Here is a 26,373-nt window from a genome sequence, read left to right as displayed (position 1 = left end):
GCATTGGGATTGTTGGGTGAAATTTCAAAAGAATTGCGTTAACTTTATTTCAATTTCAAGTTTATGTATTTGCGTACATACTGAACCTTACCCCTTTGTGTAGGCAGAAAATTTCACTCCGAGAAATAATTATTGTACTCATTCCGCAGTGTTAAATAGAGTCCGAAAAAAGAAAAAGCGGTCCCATTATGTCGTAACAGTAGCGGATAAGTGAAAAGAGGCTTCTGAAATGCGTTTTAAGATATCACTATGCAAGATTTTCCGACGATAAAAATATGTTGCCTGAAAGTGAGTTTGCGTTCAGAACTCCAAGCCGCAAGCTATAATGTATGTGGGAGTAGTAGTTTTTTTGTGATCAAACTTTTAAACAGCCTGTTTAGCAATTCTCATTCAGCTTATGAAAGAAATTACACATATAATCCATATGCGTATATAACGTTATGGAACTTTATCTAAAAGTCGTAATCGTCTCAAGCTTATTGGCATAGACCGTACTTTTCACATAGCTTCAAAGAAATAAATCTCCTTGGTGGGAATTTGACCTCGTTGTTTCGTGACACAATGTGTCCTGGAAACCTGGAAACTCTGTTCGCCATTGTTTCTTGCACTGTGTGGCAAGTGGCACCGGCTCGTGGGAACCACATATTGTCCAAGTCCATGTCATTTAATTCAGCTGGCCCGAAAACCACACTAAATAGTGACTCGTTTTTATAAATCCTTTGGATCACGTTTATACGTTGTTCAACTAAGAATCACTTCATGACTAACTTTGCCAGAGCCTGTAGTACCAAATGCCTGAAAAAGATCTGTATCACCCTTGAATCACACCATAGAATAACTTTTGTATTGTGCTGGGGTAGAAATAATCAAAAGCTTTACATCCTCACTGCATGAGCTCCTCCCAGCGTTGAGGCTAGGAAGCTATAAGTAGTCATCCAATTCAAGTTGGCCAGGTTTGCAATTGATTTTTCGTCAAGAACGATTTCCGCCACGCTTCGCCTGCCTATTGCTCCTCCGACTTCATGACATCACGACTTTTAGCTGTGTGTTGGAAACTCAGAATTGCACTGTCTGATTAGAACCAGAACATCTGCCGGCTCATCGTGGTATGCCCTGCATACAGGCCGAAAGGGAATATTTCCCATGGCATCGAATATTTGGCTCCCGGAAGATCTGACAGTAGCGGGTTTATAGCAAGCTATCTGTTTCCCGATTCCCCTGATCGCCTTGTATGAGAATACCTTTCCGAAATTACTATCTCCTTTGGAGATGATTTAGACGTGGGGCCCGAGGTATAGAATCCAAGAGCCACTGACTTAGACGAAAAGGCAGACATGCTATTTGAGGCAACGTGTTAGGGCATCGTCGGCTGAGCTCCCCGATTCAAGATTAGTAAGGTTTGCGACAGTGCTGAAATGACCTCTAAGGGTTGAAGTAAAGTTTTTTTCAACTTGTTTTGTGACATAGTCGGATAGAGATTGTCCGTGGAAGAGTTGTTGGAGCTAATGTCATTATTACCGTCTGCGGTCCGAAATTCACTTAGGGAAAGCGTTAGAGCTGCAGGTCCAGTCTGCCATATCAAGGCCATTCTACTTGGTGAGGCATCAGCATAGCACTACTCTAGTTTCACTCCATATGTAAATACCCCGGGCCAACTATCCAAGAGGTACGGCTACACATAACAACTTTGATTAGTCAGAGGAGGATGCGGAAGTATTATCAGGTATTGGGAGGGGGAAATTTGACGGTTATCTTGGCGTGAGAGCAAGAATGGTGCTCCAGCCAGTTCCCCATCAATACTAAACCTCAATCTTAGTTCATGTATTAATGAACCCTTTTCGTATTTTTCGACCCCATTTTGTTACTCACTTAATAGCTTGAAAAGCCATTAAAAGTTTGTGAACTGCTGGCGACATCTATGGCTGCAGTAAAATTTACAAACCAAGCCAGTAACGCAATAACTATTTGCAAGAGCAACAACAGGCGCACAATTCTACTTGTAGTCGTAAGTAAAGCAAGGGCAAAAAGTACAGTAGGAGCGGCATAGGATTTAATTATTAACGAAACTGCTGTCAAGAGTGATGCTATGACTTAACAGTGCCGCAGAGCGTTTTTGCTTTAAGTTTGATTAAAGTGCTTTCCCTTTTTCTACGAGTACTTTGCGAAGTTGTGCGACAGCATTGTTGTTGGGAACAAAGTGTTTAATTACTGAATATTTTTCAACTTGAGATTTAATGAAGCAAAAGTTTGTGCTTAACTGCAGTTCGAGACCTTGTACAGATATTTTTCGAAAATACACACAGCCTTCCGCCCTGCGCGCCTAGAAGTAGACAACAAGCTTTGGGAAAAAAAACCTATGAACTTTTGTTACCATTGAGCCAAGTAAACGCACAAACATCTAAACTAGATATGACTGCGAGCAGGCACTGAGTTTGTGATGTTAACTCGATAAGATGGTATCACATATGCAAAACTCACACACACACACACATCCACACAATGTTGACACAAATGTTATCTGGCAACTATTTCTTGTAGACACACCTCACACTCGCGTCTGCATTGATAGTTGAACCGTTTTGAAGAGGCTTAGCTGCTCATAAATATGCAAGTAAAGTTGCTTGAGTTGCTTAGAGCTACGCGCAGCACGACTGCATACCCAACAACTACAATAACAACAACTCCTATCAGCTTGGGGCCACATGTCACCTGCACATTTATTATTGGGTTTTTAACACATGTTTTCAACTTGCCACAAATACACACACACACACACACACTCACTGCTGCCAGCTGCTAAGGTAGTTGATTTTATTTTTAGCTTACGTTAAATATGCAAATATGCAACAGCATAAATTGTGCAACTTGCTACTTGCAACATGGCTTGTTGTGACACTAACGGCAAGGTAAAAATAGACAAGTTTACGGCAGTGCTCTAGTAGAGGTTTGCTTGCAACAAACACCCAGGTACTTGGCACTTTGTAGTAGAGCTGGTTTCGTACACAAAAATATGTATTTAGCACACAAATAAGTATGTGTGTGTCTGTGTATGTATATGTAGATTAGTAGAGTGCATGCAGTGCCATCGTTAGTGCAACAGCATTGAGCGGCTTGTATGTGTTTGTTTATCTGCCCGATAAGTAAACGGAAGAAATGCAAATAAAAGCACTGCAGCAAATAAATAGTGGAAGGAAAAACAAAACAATAAAAAATTGCAGCCTAAGAGCAATCAAGCTAAGTGCCATTAGTAAAGGGTTAATTGCCTTTCATATCTTAGCCAGCCAATGCACGCCAGCTACGAGTCGCTTTAGTCGCTTATAACTTATCCGTTTTTGCTGCAAAGTAATCAGGAATAATGCAACAAGCGCTCGCTCATACAAACACTCTTACAAATATGTATATAAACAATTGACGTCATCACGCCCGAGCATTAACATGGCTTTTTCGTTATTATTTATACTTTTACTATGTTTCACGTAAGTATGTATGTGTGTAATTAATTTTAAAATTTTTCGCCTATATTTTTGGTATTTTGTTTTAACGAAAACTTTTTTATGACTTTTGAATTTTGTACTTTTAAATAAAAGCTGACATTTAGGAAACTGGACTTAAATTTTGAGTAATTTTTAAACATTCGAAAACTAAACATAAATGTTGGGCAATTTTGGTAGTATCCACAAAATTTTAACAATTTGAAAACTGGACATCGATTTTTGGGCATTTAGACATAAATTTATGCTTATTCGTTTACTTAAAAATTGGACATACATTATTGGTCATGTATTTAAAAATTGGACATAAATTTTTGGACATAATTTTTATGTCCAGTTTTTTTATGGTCAGCGTGCCCTTTTGTGGTTTTAAAGTACCTTAAGACTATATTGACTTTTTAGATATCCATAAAATTATGGTTTTATTTGTGTAATTAGATATGTCCAATTTTTACTTCCGCGCATTCAAATATTTTCTCTTTTGAATACATTATTGGCCATGTATTTAAAAATGGGACATAAATTTTTGGACATAATTTTTATGTCCAGAATGTTTTTTTCTGGTTTTAAAATACTTAAACACCATATTCCTGTTTTAAATGCCCGTAAATGTATTTGTTCTTGTAGTTATGTCCAACTTTTACTTCCACTTTATTTTCGCTTTTAATTATTTATGTAAGTATATGTATGTATAATTTTTTCCTTGATTAGCACCTTTATTTTAATCTGCAAAAGCACGTTTTTTTATTTATGTATACTTTCAAATTATTTTCAGATGCTCAATGCGGCTGTGCAATGTCGCAATATGGAAAGCCGCAGCAAGCAGGTACAAAGCGACCGGATAACTCAAAGCTGCAGCAGCTAATAAAAAATGGCAAAATAGGCAAATACAATTGATATTGTATTATATAAAAAACATATTTCAAAAACTAAAGTTAAGGTAGACTCCAGACTCATTCAAAATCAAAAAAAAAACACATAAATTGTAAATAGTAGGCTATTGAAGTAATCATACAGTATGGTGACAAAGAGGATAGTACTTATTTACCTCATTTTGTTCAATCACATTTTCACAGAAAAAGTGCCGTGTTACCAAAAACAGACGGCATGCTTTTAGGCGTGTTGCATTTTCTTTTTGAGAATTTGCAAAACTGTTTACTGAAGACCAAATCAATATTCGAAGGCTTCTTTGTTGGGCTAGAAAATTAAAGGAGATTCGTGAGGTCAGCTGCACTAAATGCAATGTGCATCAGTTACAAAGGCCGGGACTACTAACAGATGGCGCTGTGGTAGTCTTTTACAGTGACGAATTGATAGCGCACAGCGTAATAACCAGAAAATGTGTCTCGAATGAGTTTTGCAAATTTGCATTGCTAAATAATTCATTGATTATTTGCAGGAAAATAGAGGAAAGAATGGTTAAATATAATAATTTGATAGTACATATATGCCCCTAAAAATAGGCAGCATGAAAACCGACCAATAGCGGCGCTTGGTTCTTGCATGTTTTTAGTCAAATTCGTCTAAGTATGTCTTACGAAAAAAAACCTTTCGAAAATACGCTAAACAATATTCAATATATTCTGCTGTCAAAATCTAGCTGACTGTTTACTGTTTAATATCAGCCAGACTATAACAAAAAGTCTTCGAAATGTAAACACGCAGACTTTGGCAAGAAATTGAAATGCCAGAAAACACTCGCCATTTGTGCTGCCATTTGCAATTTTATATCTTCATTTTCGATTTTTCTCCGAACTATTTGACCTGCAAACATATGCGGCAAATGTTAGACGAGGTTTTTTATTGCTACTCGTAGCTTGTTGACTTTTTCATGACTTCGACATGGCTTTGAGACACAATTGACACGATAGTTGTAGTGAAACATGAGTAGAAGACGTTTTAGGAGGAGAAAGTGTGTGAAAGTGTTTGGATATGCTTTGATAAACAAAAACTCAAAGGAAATTGTAAGCAAAGTTGAGACGAAACAAGAAAAGTTTACAGACTAGAAGAGAAAAAAATGCGAATTGCGATTAGATATTTGGGAAATAAATATCTGAACTTTTATATTGACGTTTTTTTACAAGTTTCTTTTGCTGATTATAATAGAAAATTATTCCAATCTTCTTTAGAGATATTAGTAAGTTTTTTTCTTTAAAAACTCTCTTCAAATTTGAACGTTTTAAATATGTAAATTCGTAAAATAGTTTTTTTGTGACTTACGAGGTGAAAAAAAACAAACATAATCTAGCTCTTTGGGACATTTTCTCATGAAGAAAATTTCCGAAAATTCTGATTTCACTTTTACAGCTGCAGATTACTTAATTGCTTAATTGCGTTTTTTAGTTTAGTTTTTTAGCCTTCAAACTAAAAGAAAATGCATAGCTTCTGTTTCCCAGGAATTTTTTTTTTCACGCTCAGCACCAATCAACTGCACTTTCTACAAGCTATGTATGTATTTGCACCAAAAATGACCAGTCACCACCAGTAGCTTGTTTTTCGCTTTTTAGGCAAACGGCTGCCTAAAAACATTCAACAAAATATTTGAAAACCATAAAAAAGTGCCACTTTCGCACAGAAATATAAATTTTTTATTAACAGTGAATTTTTTGGAATAAACTACGCGGTTGACTTCCAATTTTTTTTAACCCTTGCGAATAAAAAGTTTCGGTGGCACAAAGGTTTGATCTAACCAAATAGAAGAAGCTGACATTTTTTAAAGCTTTTGCTTTGTAATTACTTTTTTTAAAAATTTGCGAATGTTCTGCACTATATATTACTGATATATAATTAATTCATTTTTTTGTTAATATTTTCGTTGAATTTATACCAAAGCAAATGAATTCAATTTTCCAGGTTCCATTAGACTCAATTTTCAATTAAAAATTTCGCGAAAATTTAATTAACCGGAAGGCAGGCTAATGACGTTTTAATTATTTACTAAATTTGCATTTTAATGAAATGAATACTCAAGCCAACAAAGCGCACGTACAGCTGCAAATCGATGACAACTGATACATAAACATTAGGGCGAGTCAATTTGTATGGAAGATTTTTTCCTACGATGCGCGATAGCACAGTTGGATTCTGCTGTAATTTTTAGCAAATTTTCCGCAGAAACAATGGGTAAAAAATCAATTTGGAGTTTGCCGAATTGCGAAAATTGGTTTACTAGCATTTTTTGTAGTGTCGTCAAGAAGTGCTTAAATTTTGTATAAAAAAAATTCTGTGAAGGGTTTTTTGGTATGAGGAGTCCATTTCTGCGCTTATATTTTTTTTAAAACTTCCACCAGAGGGCGCCACAGTGAAAATGTAATATTTTTCTCGAAACCTATTTTCGCAATTTGCAAAGTCCAAATTAATTTTAGACCAATGATTTCTTCGGCAAATTTGCTTAGAATTACACATAGAATCTTCCTATGCTCACTGGCATTGATATGCATCTACACTTACATATGCATATCTAGGTGTGCTTTTAATTATCCATATTCGTGTCATGACCAGAAAAGTTATTTACGTGCCGACTAGCTCCAACAGCTTTTCGGTTGAAACAAAAATATTTTAGTCTGATATAACCGAAATTGGCAAATTTTTCCATTTTCGCACATAACAAGCCATTCTCGCTGTGGTCTGTTGCTGCAATTTGTGCTGCGCCATTTCGATTCGCAAATTCTCACCAATGCAAAACGCCACCCTGTGGCTGAGTGCAGTCGAATAGAAATGTTTATGGCGGCGTAAAACATATGCACAGGCGCTTAGCGTAGGCTCTAATACACATGCCATTCATTATTGGCACACAAATGTAGATAGAAATATGTGGAAAAAAGTGATAAATAATACTGTAGGTCTGTTTACGTGACTGAATGTTAACAGAAGTGGATGACAGGGCGTATGAGTATTGCCTGAACAATTAAAAATTTTTGGTAATTGTTTAGCTGGTCAGTCTTGCCAACTTTTGCTGGAATTTCGAAACCAAAACATATTTACATAAATCCAATTTATTGTGTACTTTGATCTTCGAAATTACCAAACAAATTTAACCCATTTCTCTCAATTTATGCTAATTACTCGCATTTTCGACACTTATTTCTCTTTGTACTCATAATTTTCTGGAAATTGTGCTCTTTAGCATAAATTTAGTGCGTTTGTGGTCGCATGTTGCATATACAGACATACATATACAGACATACAAGTGTAACCAGATGCGTAAATATTTGCCTTTTGGCTGAGTGCAGTCGAGCAGATAACTTTTGTGGCTTTTTAACTGCTTTTACGACGTATGCATGCATGTGTGAGAGCCCAGTACTTAGTGGCTTAGAGCGCAAATATTTATACGATAAGTGTACTTATGTTACATAGCAAGTGCTTTAAGCGATTTTTTTTGCTTAAATATTTTAGCTGAAATTTTCAAGTGCAGAAAAACGAATTTTTCAGAGTTTTACACAAATGAAAAACAAAACTAAATAAAAAATATGGCATACAAAACGTACCAGTTGTCTATGTGAACTGCCGTTTGAAGGCCATCGGTGGGCTAATTTGATTGAAAGTAAAAATATGCTGTAAAAAAAAAAACACGAAACAATTTAATAATTGGCAACTCTATTCAATGAAAACATAGCCATCGGGGTCTTTTAAGCATTTTGCAGTTCGTTTTGTATGATTTTAAGCTTACGTTTTAAATATCAAATCACTTGCATGGACAAAGCTGATCAACTTCTCTGAAATTTAAATTTTAAATTTTCGACTTATGTATCTACAAATATCTTTCTTATCAAAGACCATACAATGTATGCATTTGAAATAAAAAAAAAAGTGCAATCCTTAATTTTATAATTTTTATAAACGAACTCCGACGTTTTTTGCTTACAAATTTTTTTGAGGTAAAAATAAATGTACCGTTGAACCAAAAAGTTCCCAGAAAATCTCAAAAGGTTGCGAAATCAACCCCAAATTGTTACCAAGTGTCACAAAACCTTAAATAAGCCCGAAACAGCCAAAAGAAACGAAAGATCACAAAAAGATGGGCAAAATTTTTCGAAAAAAAAACAACAAGAAAAGTCTAAAATATTCAAGATAAGTACAGAAAAGTTTTAACAAATCCTAAAAAGTCTCTTAAAATCCCAAAAACCTACGAAAAGTAGGTTTAAAAAAATTCGCGAAAAGTCACAAAAAATCACGAAAACCTCAAATGGTCCCAGACCAGAGAGAGTCTCAAAAATTTCGAAAGATACAAGAAAGGTCTGGAAAGTAGCTCTAGCAGATTTGAAAAACCCAGCAAAATGTCTAAAAGTGCCAAACGATCCTTAAAAAACCAAAAAAAAAACCTGAACAGTTCTGGTAAGACGCGAGAAACCCCGTAAAGTTTCCAAGAAAAGTCTTGAGAGTTTGCAAAATTTCTTCAGAAAATACGAAAAGTTACAAGATATCTCAAAAGACTCTCAAACCCCTAAAAATAATATGTCCTATAAATTTAAAAAAGAATGTCACGAAAAAAATCCCAGAAGGCATGAAAAAATCCGGAAAGGTATAGTTTGGAATTTTTAGAATTTTTAACTTTAGTGATATGTATGAATACCTTCTAGGAATTTTTCCGAAACATTTGTGACTTCCTTGCAACTTTCTCGAAATTTCTAGCGTTGTTATCAGATTTTTGAGGCTTTCAGAGTTCTTGAGAACCTTTGGGGACATTTTGTGACTTTCGAATATGTGTCATATATTCAAGAAACTTTTAGAAGAACTCTTATTAAGTCTGTCCGGAAGTCTTTGTTATTTTTAGAAAGGCTTGAAAAAGTCCCTAGAGCATACGAAAAGTGGCAATAGCTCTCGAAAAAGTCCCAAGAAATTGCCGAAAGCTTCGGAAAGATCCACCACAAGTATGAAAATATCTCTAAAGATAATAAAAACTTCCAAACGGTACTTGAAAACTCTGTGCCAACCCAAAAAAAGCACGAATTGTGACCTAATGTTGTGAGGAATGCCGTAAGAATACTATCAAAAGCCCCAAAAGTCTCGGAAAAAGGCCTAAAAGTTTCGGAAAAATCCTAAAACAATGCCAAAAATTCCGACAATCTCCAAAAAGTCCCGATAGTTTCACTTCTACAGTCAACACATTCAATTCATAGAAAAATACTTTATTAATGAAAATTCACCGGCACTGTACCATTTTCATTAAGTCTAAAAGGACATCTACAAATTAGTAGCAATGCTATATTTTTCATTTGACTCATTGTTCCATTGATGGACAGACATTTGGTAGCCAATTTCCCTAAAACAATGTTGTCGTTGCCACAAATTAGCCTAAGCCGCTAAGAAGAAAATTTTTACGCTTGGCCGAAGCATACAAAGCTTTGGAAGCACGCCAATGTCAGGGCGAAAACATGGCATAAAAAATGTAATAATGTTAGCGATGGCAAGAAAAAAAAATTTCAAAAATTTATTAGCCGCTGAAAACTTGCGCTGGTGCCACTTTACTGCTGTTTGACATGCCACTGCCGACTAGAGCAGACGCAGCACCAGCACCAGCGGCAAAGGCAACAGCAACAAATAACAGCCACAGACTGAAAACATCGCTTCCCAACAATCGATGAACGCCATAAATGACCGCGGTTGCAAGCGCTGTTGATTAGAAAATTTGCTTGTTTCTCACGCCCCTGTGCCGCCGACGCCGTCGTTGCTGCCACTCGAATCGTTCCGCCGCTTCATAACCCTTGAGCGAAATTGATTAATTTTTTTTTTAGACATGGTAGTTGCTATTTTTGCCTTTTTCCCCTTCGATCCTCACGCGGCTTCACATTTTTTAGTCCATGGCGTTGGTAGTAATTGCTATTGTTGTTGTTTGCAATATTTTTGCAACGTAGAAAAATTGATGTGTGTCAACAAATCATAAAATTGATGACTTTGTTATTGTTTGCGAGCGCGGATTGACCTTCGTGTCCGCGCGTGACCTCAAACAATAACGAAAATATATAATGGGCAGAATTGATGGCTGAACGCAGGAAAATGCTGCGAAGAGGAATCAATTGTAAACTGCTATGAAAAGGGTTTTGGAGCGTATGGAGTGGAACAGCTGGCATTCGCAAAAATCAATTTGAAAATACGAAAATATTAGAAGAACTTTTATAAACAGGACTGCTGGAATGTGGCAACTTGCGTGCCGGCTAGCTATGCTTACTTATTCGCCCAATATTCGCTCTTTTCCGGTCAGCAAAGCGTGATTTTAGGCGCTGATCTCCCCATAGTGTGAGCTGGTCGGGGGCATCAGTAGTATGCGCGTTGAGTGGCATGTTTACATGCTTGCGTGCAACGCGGAACCATGCCCAACAACTGCGACGCAGAATTTTCCGGTGCCGAAATGTAATATTTACTCACACACATATACACATACATACATAAGTACATAAATAAGCTGGCATACTCACAGGACAAAGCATGCCTGTACGTAGTCGGGAATAGAAGCCGGCAGGCAAGGGATAAATGCGCCACATAGGAAACTGCGCCAACTGACCATCTGCTAGGCAGTTGATAAAAATGGTAATTAAGAGCACGCGCGTGTAAGCAGTTAGCTGCTGGCGTAGCATACTTTGGGGAGCTACTAAATTTTTATTAACGCCAAGGCTGACGATGACGACGATTTTATTTTCTTTTTGTTAAATTTTGCGCTCTTCTACTGGCAAATATCAGCAGGTATTTGGGTAAACAAGCGTTTGAGGTTGTGAGGGAAAAAAGTGTAGCCTACTTGAGGGCGCTCAAACCCAGCTTAAACCATTTCTGGCGTCAAAATCCTTTCGTTAATAATCAAGCAATATCTTCTCACTATCTGCAAATATAAATTTCGTTAGCTTCATTTCGTTAAGGAATCGTTTGATTTATTTAACTCTTAAAACTCCATCTAGTTTCAGCATTTTCCTATTCCCAGATCATTTTCATTAATATTCTTCTTTGTTCGTCCCTCACACAGAAACCCCACTATGGCTGCTGTTACAGGTTGCGCCCATACGCAACGAAAGGGATTTGGTTGTGCTATTTTTGCTAACATTTCGGGACATAACCGCACTGAAGCAGCCAATCGACAGCGAGGACACAAAGGGTGGTAAGTAGACGAAATTAGCAAGAGGAGGTAGAAAATGTTTGGTTTAATTTTTACTAACACTGAACTTTACTCTTGTAACTACTAATAGCTGCAGTTCTAGAATTCGCTAAGCTCAATTTTTAATAGCCGAAAATCTTTGAATGAAGCCTAAAAATATGCAATGTATCTAAAGAAACTAATTCTCCTTCCAATTGCGCACACTTATTTCACAGCAGAAGATGCTTTTAAGCTGCATATTTTTGGGCGCAGCCGTTATTCATGGAGCGACGCTTGGTGATAAAAAATGTTAGCTTAGTGACTTCTAAAATCCCATGCCTGATTCAATGAAAATGTATGCAGTGAGGTATTTACTAACCCCGCGATTCTGTGCACTTGACAGATAATCAAACTTGACTATTTGTAAAAAAAAATCCGCCTAAAACTATGCCCCTAAGATTTCTCTGTATTTGACTAAATTTTTTGCGTATTTTTGAAGCGCCTAAAATTTAATTTTTGTAGCGTAGTTTTAGTCGTAGTTCTTTTGACCAAGCTTGACAATTACACCGAATTCGGATGTAAGAATAAATAAAAATTGATAATTGCATTGCAGACATTTCTATTGAATTAAATTTAGTTCAAGCTGTTTGCCGAAGTCTTTCGAACATTTTAGTCGGATTTAAAGTACTTCAACACATTTAATGGCTTTAAATTGATAAATTAAACTGACGAGATTCGCCTTCAAACATACTGACATTGCAGTGACAGTCCCATTAGGCGGCAAAGGATACAAAAATTTAAAGTTTAAATAAAGTTTTGTAGCTAAAACGCTTGCTTACTTTTAGGCGCATATTTTGCCCGGCTACTTGAGGAAGCTTTGGCATTGCAGCTCAGTTTTAGCTCTTGCATGAACGAAGAGACTAGACTACATTAGAATTTCTAGAATTTTTCCAAAACTAAACTTTTCGAAACTAGAAAATAGCGAACATGACGAATTGCGGAGGCGCTGAAAGGCTTTGACCTTTAATGAATTGATCATATGTACATTAGGATGAGCTGAGAGGGCATCGGAGTAGGAATGAAGACGTTTACCTTGCAACAGAACAGAGCCACTCTTTAATTTTTTCCTTCAAATAATCGGCAGTTTTGGCGTCATTATTTAGGTACTAATTAATTCTATATAATCTTAAAAATGTGATTGGTTAAGGAAGAGTAGGAACCAAGACCAGAGAGGAGGTTTATGTATTGATAAATAAGTTATACTTAACAGAATATCAAAATATTTTAAAATGACAAGCGGTCTGCTATAAACTAACGAATTCAGAGAAAATCTAAAATTGGACCTCCTGCTGGAGCTTGCAGGGCTTATGGACTCCCCAATAGAGTACTAAGTAAAATGAGCTCATTTATAATAACTTGTGAAGTTTCTGCTCTAGATTTCTGTGGAAGAAGCCCTTTAAAATGAAGTAGCATGGCTATAACTACAATTCGAGTAAGCAATCAACTTAAGTTATCAGACATTTTTTTCACTCGCTGTTTGAGAATTCCGCGCATACGTCTTAGACATTTTTTGTTGGCAAATCATACTTTTAGGCGCTTTCTTTACTCGTTTGGCAAATTCTCTAAAACTAAGTTTGCTAAATTGCTAAGATACACTAGCCGATTACTTTACAGCTCTCCCTCGAATGCCAAAGCGCACTAATTTAGAGAAGACCTCAAAAGGATTAGCTTTTCTAGATACATACATAAATTAAACTAAAGCTAAACATTTTTTATAGAAAAGCGATTCATTTGACAACCGCTGTACAATATTTAGTTTCGAAATTCTTCAAACTGGTGTTTTTAATTTTTATAATTCTCGAATTTACATTATGGTGTTATAATTGGCGTCAATTGGCTTTTTTCGTATTTTTTATACATCGTTTTTTTGTTTATAACTGCTTCTACTTTTTATTTGAATCAAGTTGCTTTTTATCAAGGCAAAATTTTAACAAAATTTTTAAAGTTACGCACAGATATAATTAATCATTATTTCAGGACAATCGGAATTTTTCCAAATCGATTAAACGTTTAAGTAACAAAACTAATCTTCACAAGAAAAATATTTAGTCAATGTGAAGAGTCTCGTAAAGGTGTGCTATGGAGAATCTACCAATTCATTACTTTGATATAGAGTGGTATCTCAACTGACACGTATACATTCACATCAAATGAGAACATTCCACGCCACAAATAAAAAAAGATACATATTCTAGTTAATTGCTGTTGGTCCAGGCCGCTTTTTGTAAAAGTTTCGAACTCTTTTCTTACCAGCAGCTCTCTATGTAAAATTTTCTCCAGCACCTCGATATCTTTCTCTCTTCCATTTTCTCTAGAATATCCCACTAGTTGTTGTTAAATTTTGCCATTTTCTATCTACTTTCCTTATATTTCAGTTGTCGTTGTTGTGTTGTGTTGTTTTCGTTAATATGAGCTTTTTGATATTTACTCTCAAGTTTTAGGTTTATCGAAATTCGCCAAACTGGCGCGTTCGGTGACACGCAGCCGTCAATTCAGCGCACATCTGCCAACACTGAAGGATCCAACGAAACAATCCAATCTGGCGCATGTAAGTACAGTTTATGTCACAAATTATAGTCCACAAGTGACAACTGAGCAATGACAGTTGACAAATTGCAGATGATAAGTGACAAATGACTAATTGCAGGTGACAAGTGACATAGCGTGACAAGAAATTGACAGTTAGCATTTATCTAACAAATGACAAATTACAGTTGTTAAATTATAAGTGGCAAACGACAGATGACAATTCACCAGATAGAGGTGATTAATACGGCATTACGAATGACAAGTGACAACTGAAAATTGACAGATGACATGCGGCGACGGTAACAGTATTAGAAAAAAAGTGGCAGATACGACGTGGCAAATGACTTAAGAAAAACGCTCACAAATGAAAGACGACAAAAGGCAGGGAAACAATGACAAGTGACAACTAACCAATGACAGTTGAAAATTTGCAAGTGACAAATGACAAACAGATGACAAGTGACAACTGAAAAATCACAGATGACCAGTATTAGCAGACAAGTGACAAGTGACAGATGACAAGTGACAAATGCCAAATGACGTAAAAAAACTGTCAAAAATGGAAAACGATAATTGAGAAAAGGCAGTGAATAAATGACAAGTGACATATAACTGATGACAAGCGACAAATTGCAATGGGCTAAATAAAGCACTGATTTGAAAAAAAAGATTATTCGAGCTTTAAAAACTGCATAGCAAAATAAATGTTTTACCTTTCCATATATATTTAATCTGCCATTTCTTGTCTATTTGCTCTTCTTTGCTACTCCATTTCATTTCTCACAGATGATGTCACTCAGCGCCGATATTATGCCGCAATACAGACAAGAAGCGCCTAAAACGCCGCCACACATTCTTTTGCATTATTGTGCATTTAAAGCAATTTGGGATTGGGTGATATTGTGTTTAACATTTTATACCGCCATTATGGTAAGCTATAAGTGTAATGTAACGTGCGTTCAAAGCAAAGCAAATGGAATAGGCATAAATAAGTGAATTGACAAAGGTTGGGGTTCGTTGAGAATTTTTAATAAAAGAACTTAACTTTTTAAACAGCGTAAAGTTACATACCTGCTACGAACGGAGAGGCAAAGTGGGCCTGAATATATTTACTAAAATATTTTATTAGTTCAATGTAAAACAAACTTGATTAGAAAAAATATAAAAAAAATTAAAAAAGTACGCTTTAATCAGTTGTAAAGATTTTTCTACATGCTGCAATGAAACTTGCTTCCAGATTTACATTTCTCGTCATTTGATTAGCGCACCCTTTTAATCCATAGCATTTACAGTTTTTCCTTTGTTTATTTAATATTCATTAATTTTTTATTAAAACGTAGCATATTATACGTGTAAATGCGATTTTAAAATTTTATAAAAATTAAGAAAAATGTCAACAAAGGTGTACGCTGGTCCTAATGGCCTAAGGTGAATAAATTAATAAAAAAAATTCATAAATCAACGATATTTACAGCCACTTGAAACTTTAACTTTATTATAATAAAATTTAATGGGCTACAAAGCTGCATATCCGAAATTTTTCGAAAAATATTTTTATAAGAAATTAATGAATATTAAATAAACCAAAGGAAGGCTGTAAATACCAAGAGTTAAAAGGGTGACGAGGAGTGTATAATAAATAGCACATTAAACGATGCTCTCAGAAAAGTTGGAAGCAAAGACTTTTAGTGCAGTAGCAAAAGAGTTACAGTTACATCCAATTTTTGCCAAATTTTTCGCACTCGCCTTCTCGCCAATTATACATCTACACAATAAACTGCCGCTTTTATTACATTTAATATTCAAAGTGCTCTAAATTTTCGCTTTGAATGTGGTTGCTATCTGTGTGTGTGTGTGTGTGTGCAATTACAAGCACTCGAGCATTTTGCCAAAACGAGTCTATGTGGGAATTTATGAGTAGCAAAGCGCACTCAAATCGTATGAATGTAATTGTGTATGTGTGTGTAAGTGCTGGCAGCGCTAGGCTAACATTTACATGTAGGTTTCATGTTCTTTGGGCATAATAAATACGCCCCGGCGGCTGTTGGGGAACCTTTGCTGTGGGTAAATGGTTTCCACACATTCGCCGCTAAGCGCTTAAAATCATATGATTTGTGCGCTCAAGTGAAAATTATCGCCGCAATGATGTAGGCACAAGTGTAAGAGAGAGGGATTTGAATATATAAAGTCGGTAAAGGCCACAATTTGCAAAGACACGCTCAGTAAATTTCAAATAAAATTTTTGTTACACTGCCACCCCAAATGATTTTTTAATTTGTAATGCTCGATTAAAGCGATTGTACTTTGATGATTTTGAAATACTTTTACGAAGAGCTTAAAGGAAACCAATTCTCTGCGAGATAGTACCGAAGCGAGTTTTGGGTACGAAAAAATGTTGCCGAAAAATATTTTGCTAAAATATATTTCCATGTGTGTGCACTGCAGCGTAATTTCTATTTAATGCCTTTGCTCATATCACTTGCTCGCTCGCTAGCGTTCATATCTTGTGGGCGTGTTTGTTTGTATCTTTAGGGCGCTTCAAAGGTACAGCGGTGCGTATGAGTAATGTTTGTCGTGGTTAAATTAATACTTTGCGCTTCAAGTGCTTAACGCACACGCACACACGCACAAATTTACACTTAAGTATTTATTTAGGCACATAATCCCAGCTACAATTTGCTTATAAGAGCGCAAGTCTGTGCAAGCAGAAGAAAAGCATTGAACATATAGCGAATGAGCCAACGATGAAGTATTTTAGAGAAAAAATAAAATAGTCCTTTGTATAGTCAACAAAACCCTACCTCGAAATGGATTACCGGCTCATTCGAGTGGTCCCTAAAAATTGGTAGCAAATCAAAGGGAAATCGGTATACTTTTTTAGAAGCAATGCTGCAGTGTTTTTATAGAACACTCCATCATTTACTGCCAGTACTTGCTTTTTATACAGTGTAACGGCGCACAGTGTATCATTTCAGTATTCTAGAAAAGATTAATTCCATTATTTTATGTCGCCAAATTTGAAAACAACGTCAAGAATGTTTTCAGAAATGCCTGATAAAGACGAAACAATAACAACTAAAAAATTTTAATCAAAGTGTATGGCGGGACGGGGTTTGGTTTGGAAAATTACCGAGCACAATAATATTTAAACTTTTATATTTGAAACCGAATCTCAATGTTTATTTTGTCGGTGTTATGTGATTTATGCAACAATTACTAAAATACCATTTTGGTCTTATTTGCTTGGGTATGTTCTTTTTAATGAATATACATTTTTGGGATTTTATTAAACTAGGACTGAGTATTCCATGTTAAAGTAAAACGATGTTAACTTAAATTTATTTTTAGCAATTTATTAATTTCATTAGACCAGCAAACTCGTTATCCGCCACTATTCGATAAAGTTTGTATCTCAGTTTATTTGCCACTCCTCTTAGACTCTAAACAACATAATTTTAGCTGCAGGAAAGTGCAGGTTTTGATGAAATTTTCTTTTTTCTGACCTACTGGGAATTTCATTTTCCTCGAGTAATTCGCTTGCATTTTATCTCGACCGAGACAAATTCTTATATATTCGTTTTCAACAGAGAAAGCCTAATTCATTACCTTTCCAATGGTATCCCATTTCTGTAAATAGAGTAAGAAATATTGAACTTATAACGGAATTTCTTTGACCCAACTTGACTTTTTTATCGATATTTTCCACGCCCATAACTAAAAAAAAATATATTTATTTTTAAGTCCATTTCTGTCAGTTTATAATTCCTTGTTATAGGGAAATTCTAAATATCAATTTTGGGCATTTTAGCCTTTGTAGTTAGTTAAATATTTCAGTTTTTGCATTTTTAAAAATTGCAGTTATATAATAGGGTAGCATGACAGTAACTATAAATTACCAATTTTTTGTAAAAAGCTTCGCCTATCTTATAACGTACCTTGTGCAAAATTTCATTAATCTATCTTCAATAGATTTCGAATTACAGAATTAAAAGCAGCTAGATGGGTCAAATCTTACACTGTGCGGCGTGCCTATTTCATTTGCTATGTCCACGAAAAATATATTCAATATTTTTGGAGACATTTCTTAATTGTAGGCGCCGCCTTAATTTTTCTTTCAGGTGCCCTACAATGTAGCTTTTAAAAATAAAACTTCAGAAGACGTTTCACTACTCGTTGTCGATTCCATAGTAGATGTTATATTCTTTATAGATATCGGTAAGTACGAAAACAAAGTTTTGATATGCTTGTACTAAAAATATTTATTCAAAAATGTGAGCTTTTCTGCTTGAAAAGGCTATGAAGAGTAGCTTTATACGTTTACTGTACTTCTTAGTGGTACCTTACAACTTCAGACTTCTACAAATAATTTCATAAGCCGAATGGGAATTGCAAAGCTTACTCAATTAATTTTACATACTTTCGGGCGTAATTTTCTCGCGAAAGACTTAATCTAAGAACTGATTAAATTTGTCGAAATAAACCGGTGAAGTTATGACTTTTCTAAGAAAGAGTTCGAGATGCTATGTCAGAAGTTAGTCAAAGAAAGGAATATTCTAGGAAAATAGTATAAAGCCTTTGAAAAAACGCAAAAGTACGTTGGATGTTTTTCTTCTTTTTTTTTAAAAGAAACCTGATCAGCATTTTTTTTAAATTAGTTATAAGAAAGAGAAGAGAAGAGAATATGAACTGACCTCATAAGGCAAGTGATGAGATCTTTAGGGTCTTAAATAAGTATGAGGAAGCTCTCAATAAAAAAATTTTCTCTCTAAATGTAACCGTTGTAGTTATTGCACTCGTAGTTTATTGCACTCGTTATTTTGTGCCTATATCTGATCGAAGCGACCCTCATTAGTCTCAAAATTAAAAAAAAAAATATTTCTGCTCTCTTTCTGCTCTTTCTCTTCGCTCCACCACTTTCCTCCACCGTACGCCAATTTTCCCTGCTCTTCATCTCCCCAACCGACCTCCTCTTCTCCATCCCTCTCTCTTTCTCTTCATATTTTCATTGCAGTTTTAAATTTCCACACAACGTTCGTCGGTCCCGGCGGCGAGGTGGTCAGCGATCCCAAAGTGATCCGCATGAACTATCTAAAGTCCTGGTTCATCATCGATCTGCTCAGCTGCCTGCCATACGATGTCTTCAATGCCTTCGATCGGGACGAGGATGGGATCGGTTCGCTTTTTAGTGCGCTGAAAGTGGTGCGACTGCTGCGACTGGGGCGTGTGGTGCGCAAACTGGATCGCTATCTGGAATATGGCGCCGCCATGCTCATACTGCTGCTCTGCTTCTATATGCTGGTGGCGCATTGGCTGGCCTGCATCTGGTACTCGATCGGACGCAGCGATGCCGATAATGGAGTAAGTGTGTTACATCGAAGCTAGTGCTTATACTGCTGTACTCTTTTCTTCCCTCACACATTCACGCGCCATTTCCTTTGAAATTCGTATTCGTTCTACACTTTTTAACTCTTTGTTTACTTTCATTTACTTTTTTATTTTATTTTTTTCTTTTTGCTACCTTCACACAGATACAGTACAGCTGGCTGTGGAAGCTGGCGAACGTTACCCAATCGCCGTACTCGTACATCTGGAGCAACGACACCGGACCGGAACTGATAAATGGTCCGTCGCGCAAGAGTATGTATGTGACGGCGCTGTACTTCACTATGACCTGCATGACATCGGTGAGTTCTCGGGCATTGCGCCATGCGTCAGAGCGTGACAAACCATTTTAACTGTAAATGCTACTGTATTCTAGATAAAAAAAAAAAAACATTTTAATCTAATTTTGCAAATTATTTCCAGTTGCAATTTTCAGTAAAATCACTTTCTGTATATTTGCAGGTGGGCTTTGGCAATGTGGCCGCCGAGACGGACAACGAGAAGGTGTTCACCATCTGCATGATGATTATTGCAGGTGCGGTGTCCGACACGTTCCGTTGCCGCGTCCAATTTCGCTAAACGAAACGAAATTGCGCAACGCTTCGTAAGAGACGTAAACGCAAAACGGTAGCTAGGCAAATGTGTGCGCCCCGGGCAAGAGAAAGAAAATTACAAAAAAATGCAAACAAATGAAATTAAAATTTAAAACTAAAATTAAAAAATTTTAATAACTGCAGAGAATAAAAGAAAAATATTAAAAAGCTGCATATGAAAATATTGTTGAATTGAGCACAGAACCCAAAACTGAAACTTGAAAACAATTTAAAATTTAAGAAAAATTAAATAAAATTAAGAAAATAATATTAAAATGTCTATATTACCAAAAAATTATTCAAAAAAACAATTAGTTTAGAAAAATTTAAATTTTTAATTGGAAACATTTCTTAATTTAATTTTTGAGAAATTAAATAAAATTAAGAAAAGAATATTAAAATTTCTTTATATTAGCAAAAAAAAATTTAGTTCAGAAAAATTTAAATTTTTAATTGGAAACATTTCTTAATTTAATTTTTGAAAAATTAAATAAAATTAAGAAAAGAATATTAAAATTTCTTTATATTACCAAAAAAAATCTAGTTCAGAAGACTGTTAATTTTTAATTGGAAACATAACGGGCTCGCACATTTCACAGCGCCGTCACGCCGCTAGAACTAATAAATGCTGAGTTGGTGTAGTGTGCCTTCGTTGAAACATTTTCCATAAAATAAGCCAAATTCAATTCAAACTCAAGTAAACCCATAAAATTCGCCTTCAAAAATCCCACATTTCGTAGATTTGTTGTTGTTGTTCAATCATATACTTGAAAAAGTAAGCATTGTTGCCAGTTCACATACTCGTTCGTAACTCTCTGTAGGCTATGTACTCGAATTAAAGCTAGTCACCACAACTGACACCATTTCATGCATTTTTATTGATTTAAAAAAAGTTTACCTAAAAAATATGCTAAATGAACAAAACATTTGTGTAAAACTCTTCAACTCTCTTACTGTAACTATTTCTCTTCTCTCTGTACAAAATTTTCATTACTTTCATAAAAATTTTAATACTCGAATTTTTATTGTAAATATGAACAACAAATATTTGTGAAATACAACACTGCGTCACCAATTAAAAAAAAAAATAGTTGGACAATTCGTCGTTATGTGTGAGTTTTTCTAAGCTTTAAAAAGCACATAACAAAACAAAAGTCTGTGGTTTACGCTTTCCTTTGCGTTGGTGTTAGTTTTGGTGGTAAAAGTGTAAGTCTTGAATATCTGTGTGCTTCTCATAAAACTTTGCGAAACTTGTTCATATCATTTTAAGCAATAGCATGTAAAACAGTAAAAAAATAGGGCAGCAATTAAACTAAGTGTGAAAAAACTCAGCTTTCACAGTCAAAGCTTGATCTAAGAAAATAAAGGACTGCTTTTAGGCTGCTTTGTTGAACAAAGAATGTTGCAACAACAAAATAGTCAGCATGCGCCGAGCTTCTTAAGCTTTCTATACATTTTATATCAGTCACGATCAAAACGTATCCCGCAGGTGCAGCTTTTCAAAGCGCTCTGCAGCTTTATTTGGGCACGCAGAGAATAAAAGCTCTTTCTAACCATACTTTTTTTATATAGAACAATCATAAGAGAAGCCTTAACCACATGTGAAAGGTTTAAGAGCTTTATATGCTTCGAGAGCCAACCCTGGACAAACAATTTCCGTAGAATCAATTTTATATAATAGTAATGAATTATGTAGATACATATCATAAAGCTACAGTTAAAAGCTATCTCTGATGATCACAAACAAAAACATATACATCAGTAGAAGTTTTATAAAGATTTATTATAAAGGTGCTCAAAGTAAAAGCTCTCTCTGATCGGCACTGATATCGAAAAAAAAACAACGCGCAACCTCACAAAGTCTATAGAACGCTTTTAAAGGTCTCTCCTATGCGGTGATGGGCACCGCATTGCCCACGGGCAAAGCTCTATTAAGCTTTCTATACGTTTTGTATAGTCGCATGCTGAGCTCTCTCTACCCATCGCTGCTCCTATGTGACGTGTGTAAGTCATGACTGATAAGAAAATATACAGGGAAATATGCTCTTTTTGGTGAACACCGGGGAAAAAAGTTCTGAACTTTCTTTCTTGAGAGCTCTATTGGTTTTCCATCACTCCAAAAGAGAGTACATTGGTGATTCCAATCCAAATATGTATTTAGCATAAATCCCAAATAGTTTATCAACTCATTTGAAGTCAGCAATCTCAACGAACAATGAACACTAAATATCAGCTGAAACATAACCTTCGACATCAGTAGTGTACGAAATAAGCTTTAGGAAAATTTGCAAATTCTACTTGAACATAGTGACTACTCTGCCGGGTGTGATAAAAAGTAATAAAACTTAATGCTTTTGTCTGAGCTACATACAAGTTTTGATTGTTTTTATCGCGAAAGCGGTTAATCTCTTAACTGCTTTCCGGTGTGGCTCACGCAAAAGCATAAAACTAATAAAAATAATTCTACTAGCCCTGCTCTGCCTCTTAACAATAACAAAGACATTCTTTTCTTCTATCTAATTTCCTCCAACTCCAATTTCATACCCAAGACACAACAACAATTTTGGGCATTTATTACTGTTCTAGCTTGCGTTCGTAATTCGCATACTAATTTCACATTTATTGCTCCTACTTAACCCAGTTGACTCCTTGGCACAACGTGCATTTATTTCTTTTGCACCTCCTCTCCCCTCCTCATTTGGTTTGCCTCATTTCCATGTTGCTCTGCATTCCTTTCACTCTCAAACTCTTTCGTTAATTCATTTCGTTTTTTTTCACTCATTTGTTATTCCGCTCAGTGTTAAGTATCCGAAAAGTATGCTACATAAAATGAAATATAATTGAAATGAAAATTTTACAAGCGCCATAAAATATTCCACTTAACCCAGTGAGCTAGCGCACGCACAACGACACAAAAAAAGTACACAAACTTAATTTTCTTCTTCTTTTTCTTTCATCTGCGCTTTACCGCTATCTCACTCCACCTATGCGTTGCAACACTATAGCGCTGCTGTATGCGACGATATTCGGTCACGTGACGACCATCATCCAGCAGATGACCTCAGCGACGGCAAAATACCACGACATGTTGAACAATGTGCGCGAGTTCATGAAGCTGCACGAGGTGCCGAAGGCGTTAAGCGAACGCGTTATGGATTATGTGGTCTCCACCTGGGCCATGACAAAGGGACTGGACACCGAAAAGGTAACGCAAGCAAACACGCATGCACGCACACTCAGTCATTCACTTGTGGAGAAAAACAAAAAGTCATTCATATGGCGTGGCATATAAGTACAATGTAACTGTTCATATGCATAAGTATGCCGATTAAATATGCTGAGTATGTACGTTCGTACGTATGTATGTATGCGAAGCAAGCAGAGAAGAAAGCTTTTGTAAAGTATGTTAATTGTATGCGAATAATTTTGAGTATCGTATGTTAGTTGCGTATGTAGTTAGAATGACTTCAGCCTAAAAGTATGCTCCTCGACATCAATTCAAATGCAGCACACACACACACAGGCACACAAGTAATTGAAAAAAGACCAAACCGAAAGTAATAAGAATATGATTAAAATTTATGAAAACTGGTTCACTCTTCCACTCTATAACTCTTTAAGTTCTAAGTTCAACACCTAAAGCGTCACTTTAGGCGTCACGCACCACCACGCGACCATAGCTGGCGCCTTGACCACCGCAAACGCAACCACAGCTAACTTATGTATGTTTATAGACACACATACATACACACACACACACGCTGAGCGGAGCACCCGCAACCAACTTTACGCTCACTGCCACACACAAATACCCACTGTGCGCGCTAAATAGGCAGCACACATGATGGCGCATAATTTTAGGCGCTGTTGGTCGCTAATAACAATAATAAATATTAAAATCGCCCTTCGCCTAGCTTGCGCTGCTTTTTATCAAAACACAATTTCATTTCCAGCAAAAAGAGTTCCAATTTGTATAACTTGCTTAAAAATATTCCCGCCGCGCGCCTGAAAGACCTCTGCAGTCAGCGCATTTGCTTTCCACAAGCGGCTTTCTCTTAGAGCTTTCTTTAACAAGCTTTTCCCATTCACATTTTTTATACTTTATCGAATGCTTTGTAAATGTTTGCTCATTTTTCGCTTAATCCTCTTAGCTCTTAGTTGAATTTTTTACAATTAAAATAAAATAAGTACTTCCAACCATTTTCAATTCGCATTTTATTTTTTTCTTCTCTTTTTATTTTTCTCTTTATCTACCCCCGTCTGCGTACAGGTAAGCTCGCTCGTTCGTCATGCTCGGTGTAGCGCCTCATAAAAACCACAAATCCGTGCGCCAAAACGAAAAGCGTCCGTCAAATCCGTGCCTTTAGATGGAATTTAAACCAAATCATGACAAATTCTAAAAGTTAAAAGCAAAAAAGTAGAAAAAATCATTAATTGGATTTTGTCAAAGCTTCTTGCGCATTTGGTTTAAATCATTGAAAGTAGCGCATTAATTAGCGCTCGGTAAAAAGCAGATAGAAGCGTCTTTATACCATTTTCGTTGACTGTAGTTTGTGCCTTAAAATAGTAGAGATCACAGTTACCAAAATACCAACAACACAGGACGCCAGATACACAACTGTATGTACAGCGGATAAGCCATTTGACTGAAGACAATTTCGGCTTGACTTACATTTTTGTGAACTCAAAACACTAAAGACTCATATCTAACACACACATAGAATTTGATTAGTGAAACACCGAACACAAAAACTTTAAAGTACAATAAACGCGCCAGAAACGAACACTTACTCTCACATAGCGAAGCAGCAAACTAAGTTGCCAGTTATCTCAGTCGGAAATAGAGTTGAAGGCGCGCTTACAAAGCAGCGTTTGTATAGAAAAGCTCTACAAAAGCTTTCAGCACAGCTTTTTGAGACTAGGAAGCTGATCCCGAATTCCTGTTAGAGGACTACATGACCCCAAAAGATTGTGGGTGAGTTACATTAATTCAAAAGCTCGAGGAAAGCTTATGAAGTTTAGTATTCGAATTTTGGTTTCCAAACAAAGCTTTAAGCTTAGCATCTACAGTTTAGAAAGCTGATTCCTACCGGTTTTAAAGAGTGTCTTTAAGATATTGATTCAAAACTTGTCAAGCTCCTGCTGTTCTCCTTCTTCTGGGCGTAATCCTTTTCGAAAGGACTACTAGAGACTCAAGATCCTCTCCATAGGATACAGTTTGAGTTCAAGTTTACTACAAGTGAATGCTCTCGCACAGCTCGATAGGCCACTCAAATAACTTTCCTTGCTTAAATCAACGAAAAACTACTAAAAATAAAGCTTTCTAAGCGCCCACAGTCAACTCCATTTCCTAGTGAGATTCAAAAATGTCTGTACGTATGTGTGAGTGTGCGTGTGTATTAAGCTACTTTCTATAACTTAAGTTACCTGCTATTTTTTCACAATTGATAAATAATTCTATTCCTGACTCATCGATTAGGGGGCTCACAAATTGCACTCTAGTCAGAAACAAGCCGTGACGTTGTGATCAAAAAGCCACGTAGTGCATTTTATTACAAAAAAGCTTGCAAAAGTGCTGGCAATGCCCTTGTACGTAATTCAAATTTCTTATTTGAAAAACTCAAAAACGCTCAAAAAAGCTCAATAGCTCTCCTAATATTCTCTTTATGGAACTTTAAAAGCTTCTTAAGAAACAGTGTGGTATTAAAAGTTTCGAAAAAGCTCAAGCTTTCATTTCATATATTAGTAAGTGAATTTCCAATCGAAAGCTTCCCAAATAGCTTTCGCATTTTGTGATTTGTGAACCCCCTCAACTATCCCCAGACCTGTTCGCCATCTATCGAGTCCACTCATTTTTCCATACTTATACTCGATTGCAACTAAGAGCCTCTGCTCATGACACCTTTTACCAGCACTTCCATTCAACTCTGCACCCACTTACGCTTTCATTAATTTCTTCAGCAGTTCTTTCTGTGTTTTTCTTTCATCTTCATACCATAATTTTATTTGCTCTCCTTGGGTTTTCCATTTGCGTTCTCGCACTTTGTTTGACGTTTTGCCGTTCATGTTGCGGCTTGGCCACTTCGCAGGTACTAAACTATTGTCCGAAAGATATGAAGGCTGACATTTGTGTTCATCTAAATCGCAAAGTATTTAACGAGCATCCAGCATTTCGTCTTGCCTCGGATGGTTGTCTGCGCGCGCTCGCCATGCACTTCATGATGTCACATTCGGCGCCTGGCGATTTGCTGTACCA

General features: G+C 36.2%; 1 protein-coding gene across 1 annotated transcript in view; it reads left to right on the top strand.

Annotated features, from left to right (window-relative positions):
• LOC118748263 (potassium voltage-gated channel protein eag) overlaps positions 1 to 26,373 on the top strand; it is a gene marked incomplete in the record, with an annotated part of 41,085 nt that overhangs the window by 11,125 nt on the left and 3,587 nt on the right. The window contains 9 exon segments of the mRNA XM_036482638.1: positions 11,446 to 11,577; positions 14,049 to 14,161; positions 14,929 to 15,072; positions 18,261 to 18,357; positions 19,154 to 19,500; positions 19,671 to 19,826; positions 19,987 to 20,059; positions 23,123 to 23,322; positions 26,207 to 26,373. Of these exon segments, the coding sequence (XP_036338531.1) occupies positions 11,446 to 11,577; positions 14,049 to 14,161; positions 14,929 to 15,072; positions 18,261 to 18,357; positions 19,154 to 19,500; positions 19,671 to 19,826; positions 19,987 to 20,059; positions 23,123 to 23,322; positions 26,207 to 26,373 (1,429 nt within the window).

Source organism: Rhagoletis pomonella, unplaced genomic scaffold, assembly GCF_013731165.1.
Source record: "Rhagoletis pomonella isolate Grant_MI unplaced genomic scaffold, Rhpom_1.0 Rhpom_scaffold_00013, whole genome shotgun sequence".
NCBI classification, from domain to species: Eukaryota; Metazoa; Arthropoda; class Insecta; order Diptera; family Tephritidae; genus Rhagoletis; species Rhagoletis pomonella.
The sequence above is the reverse complement of the archived record's forward strand: the minus strand, read 5'-3'. Positions and strand labels throughout refer to the sequence as shown.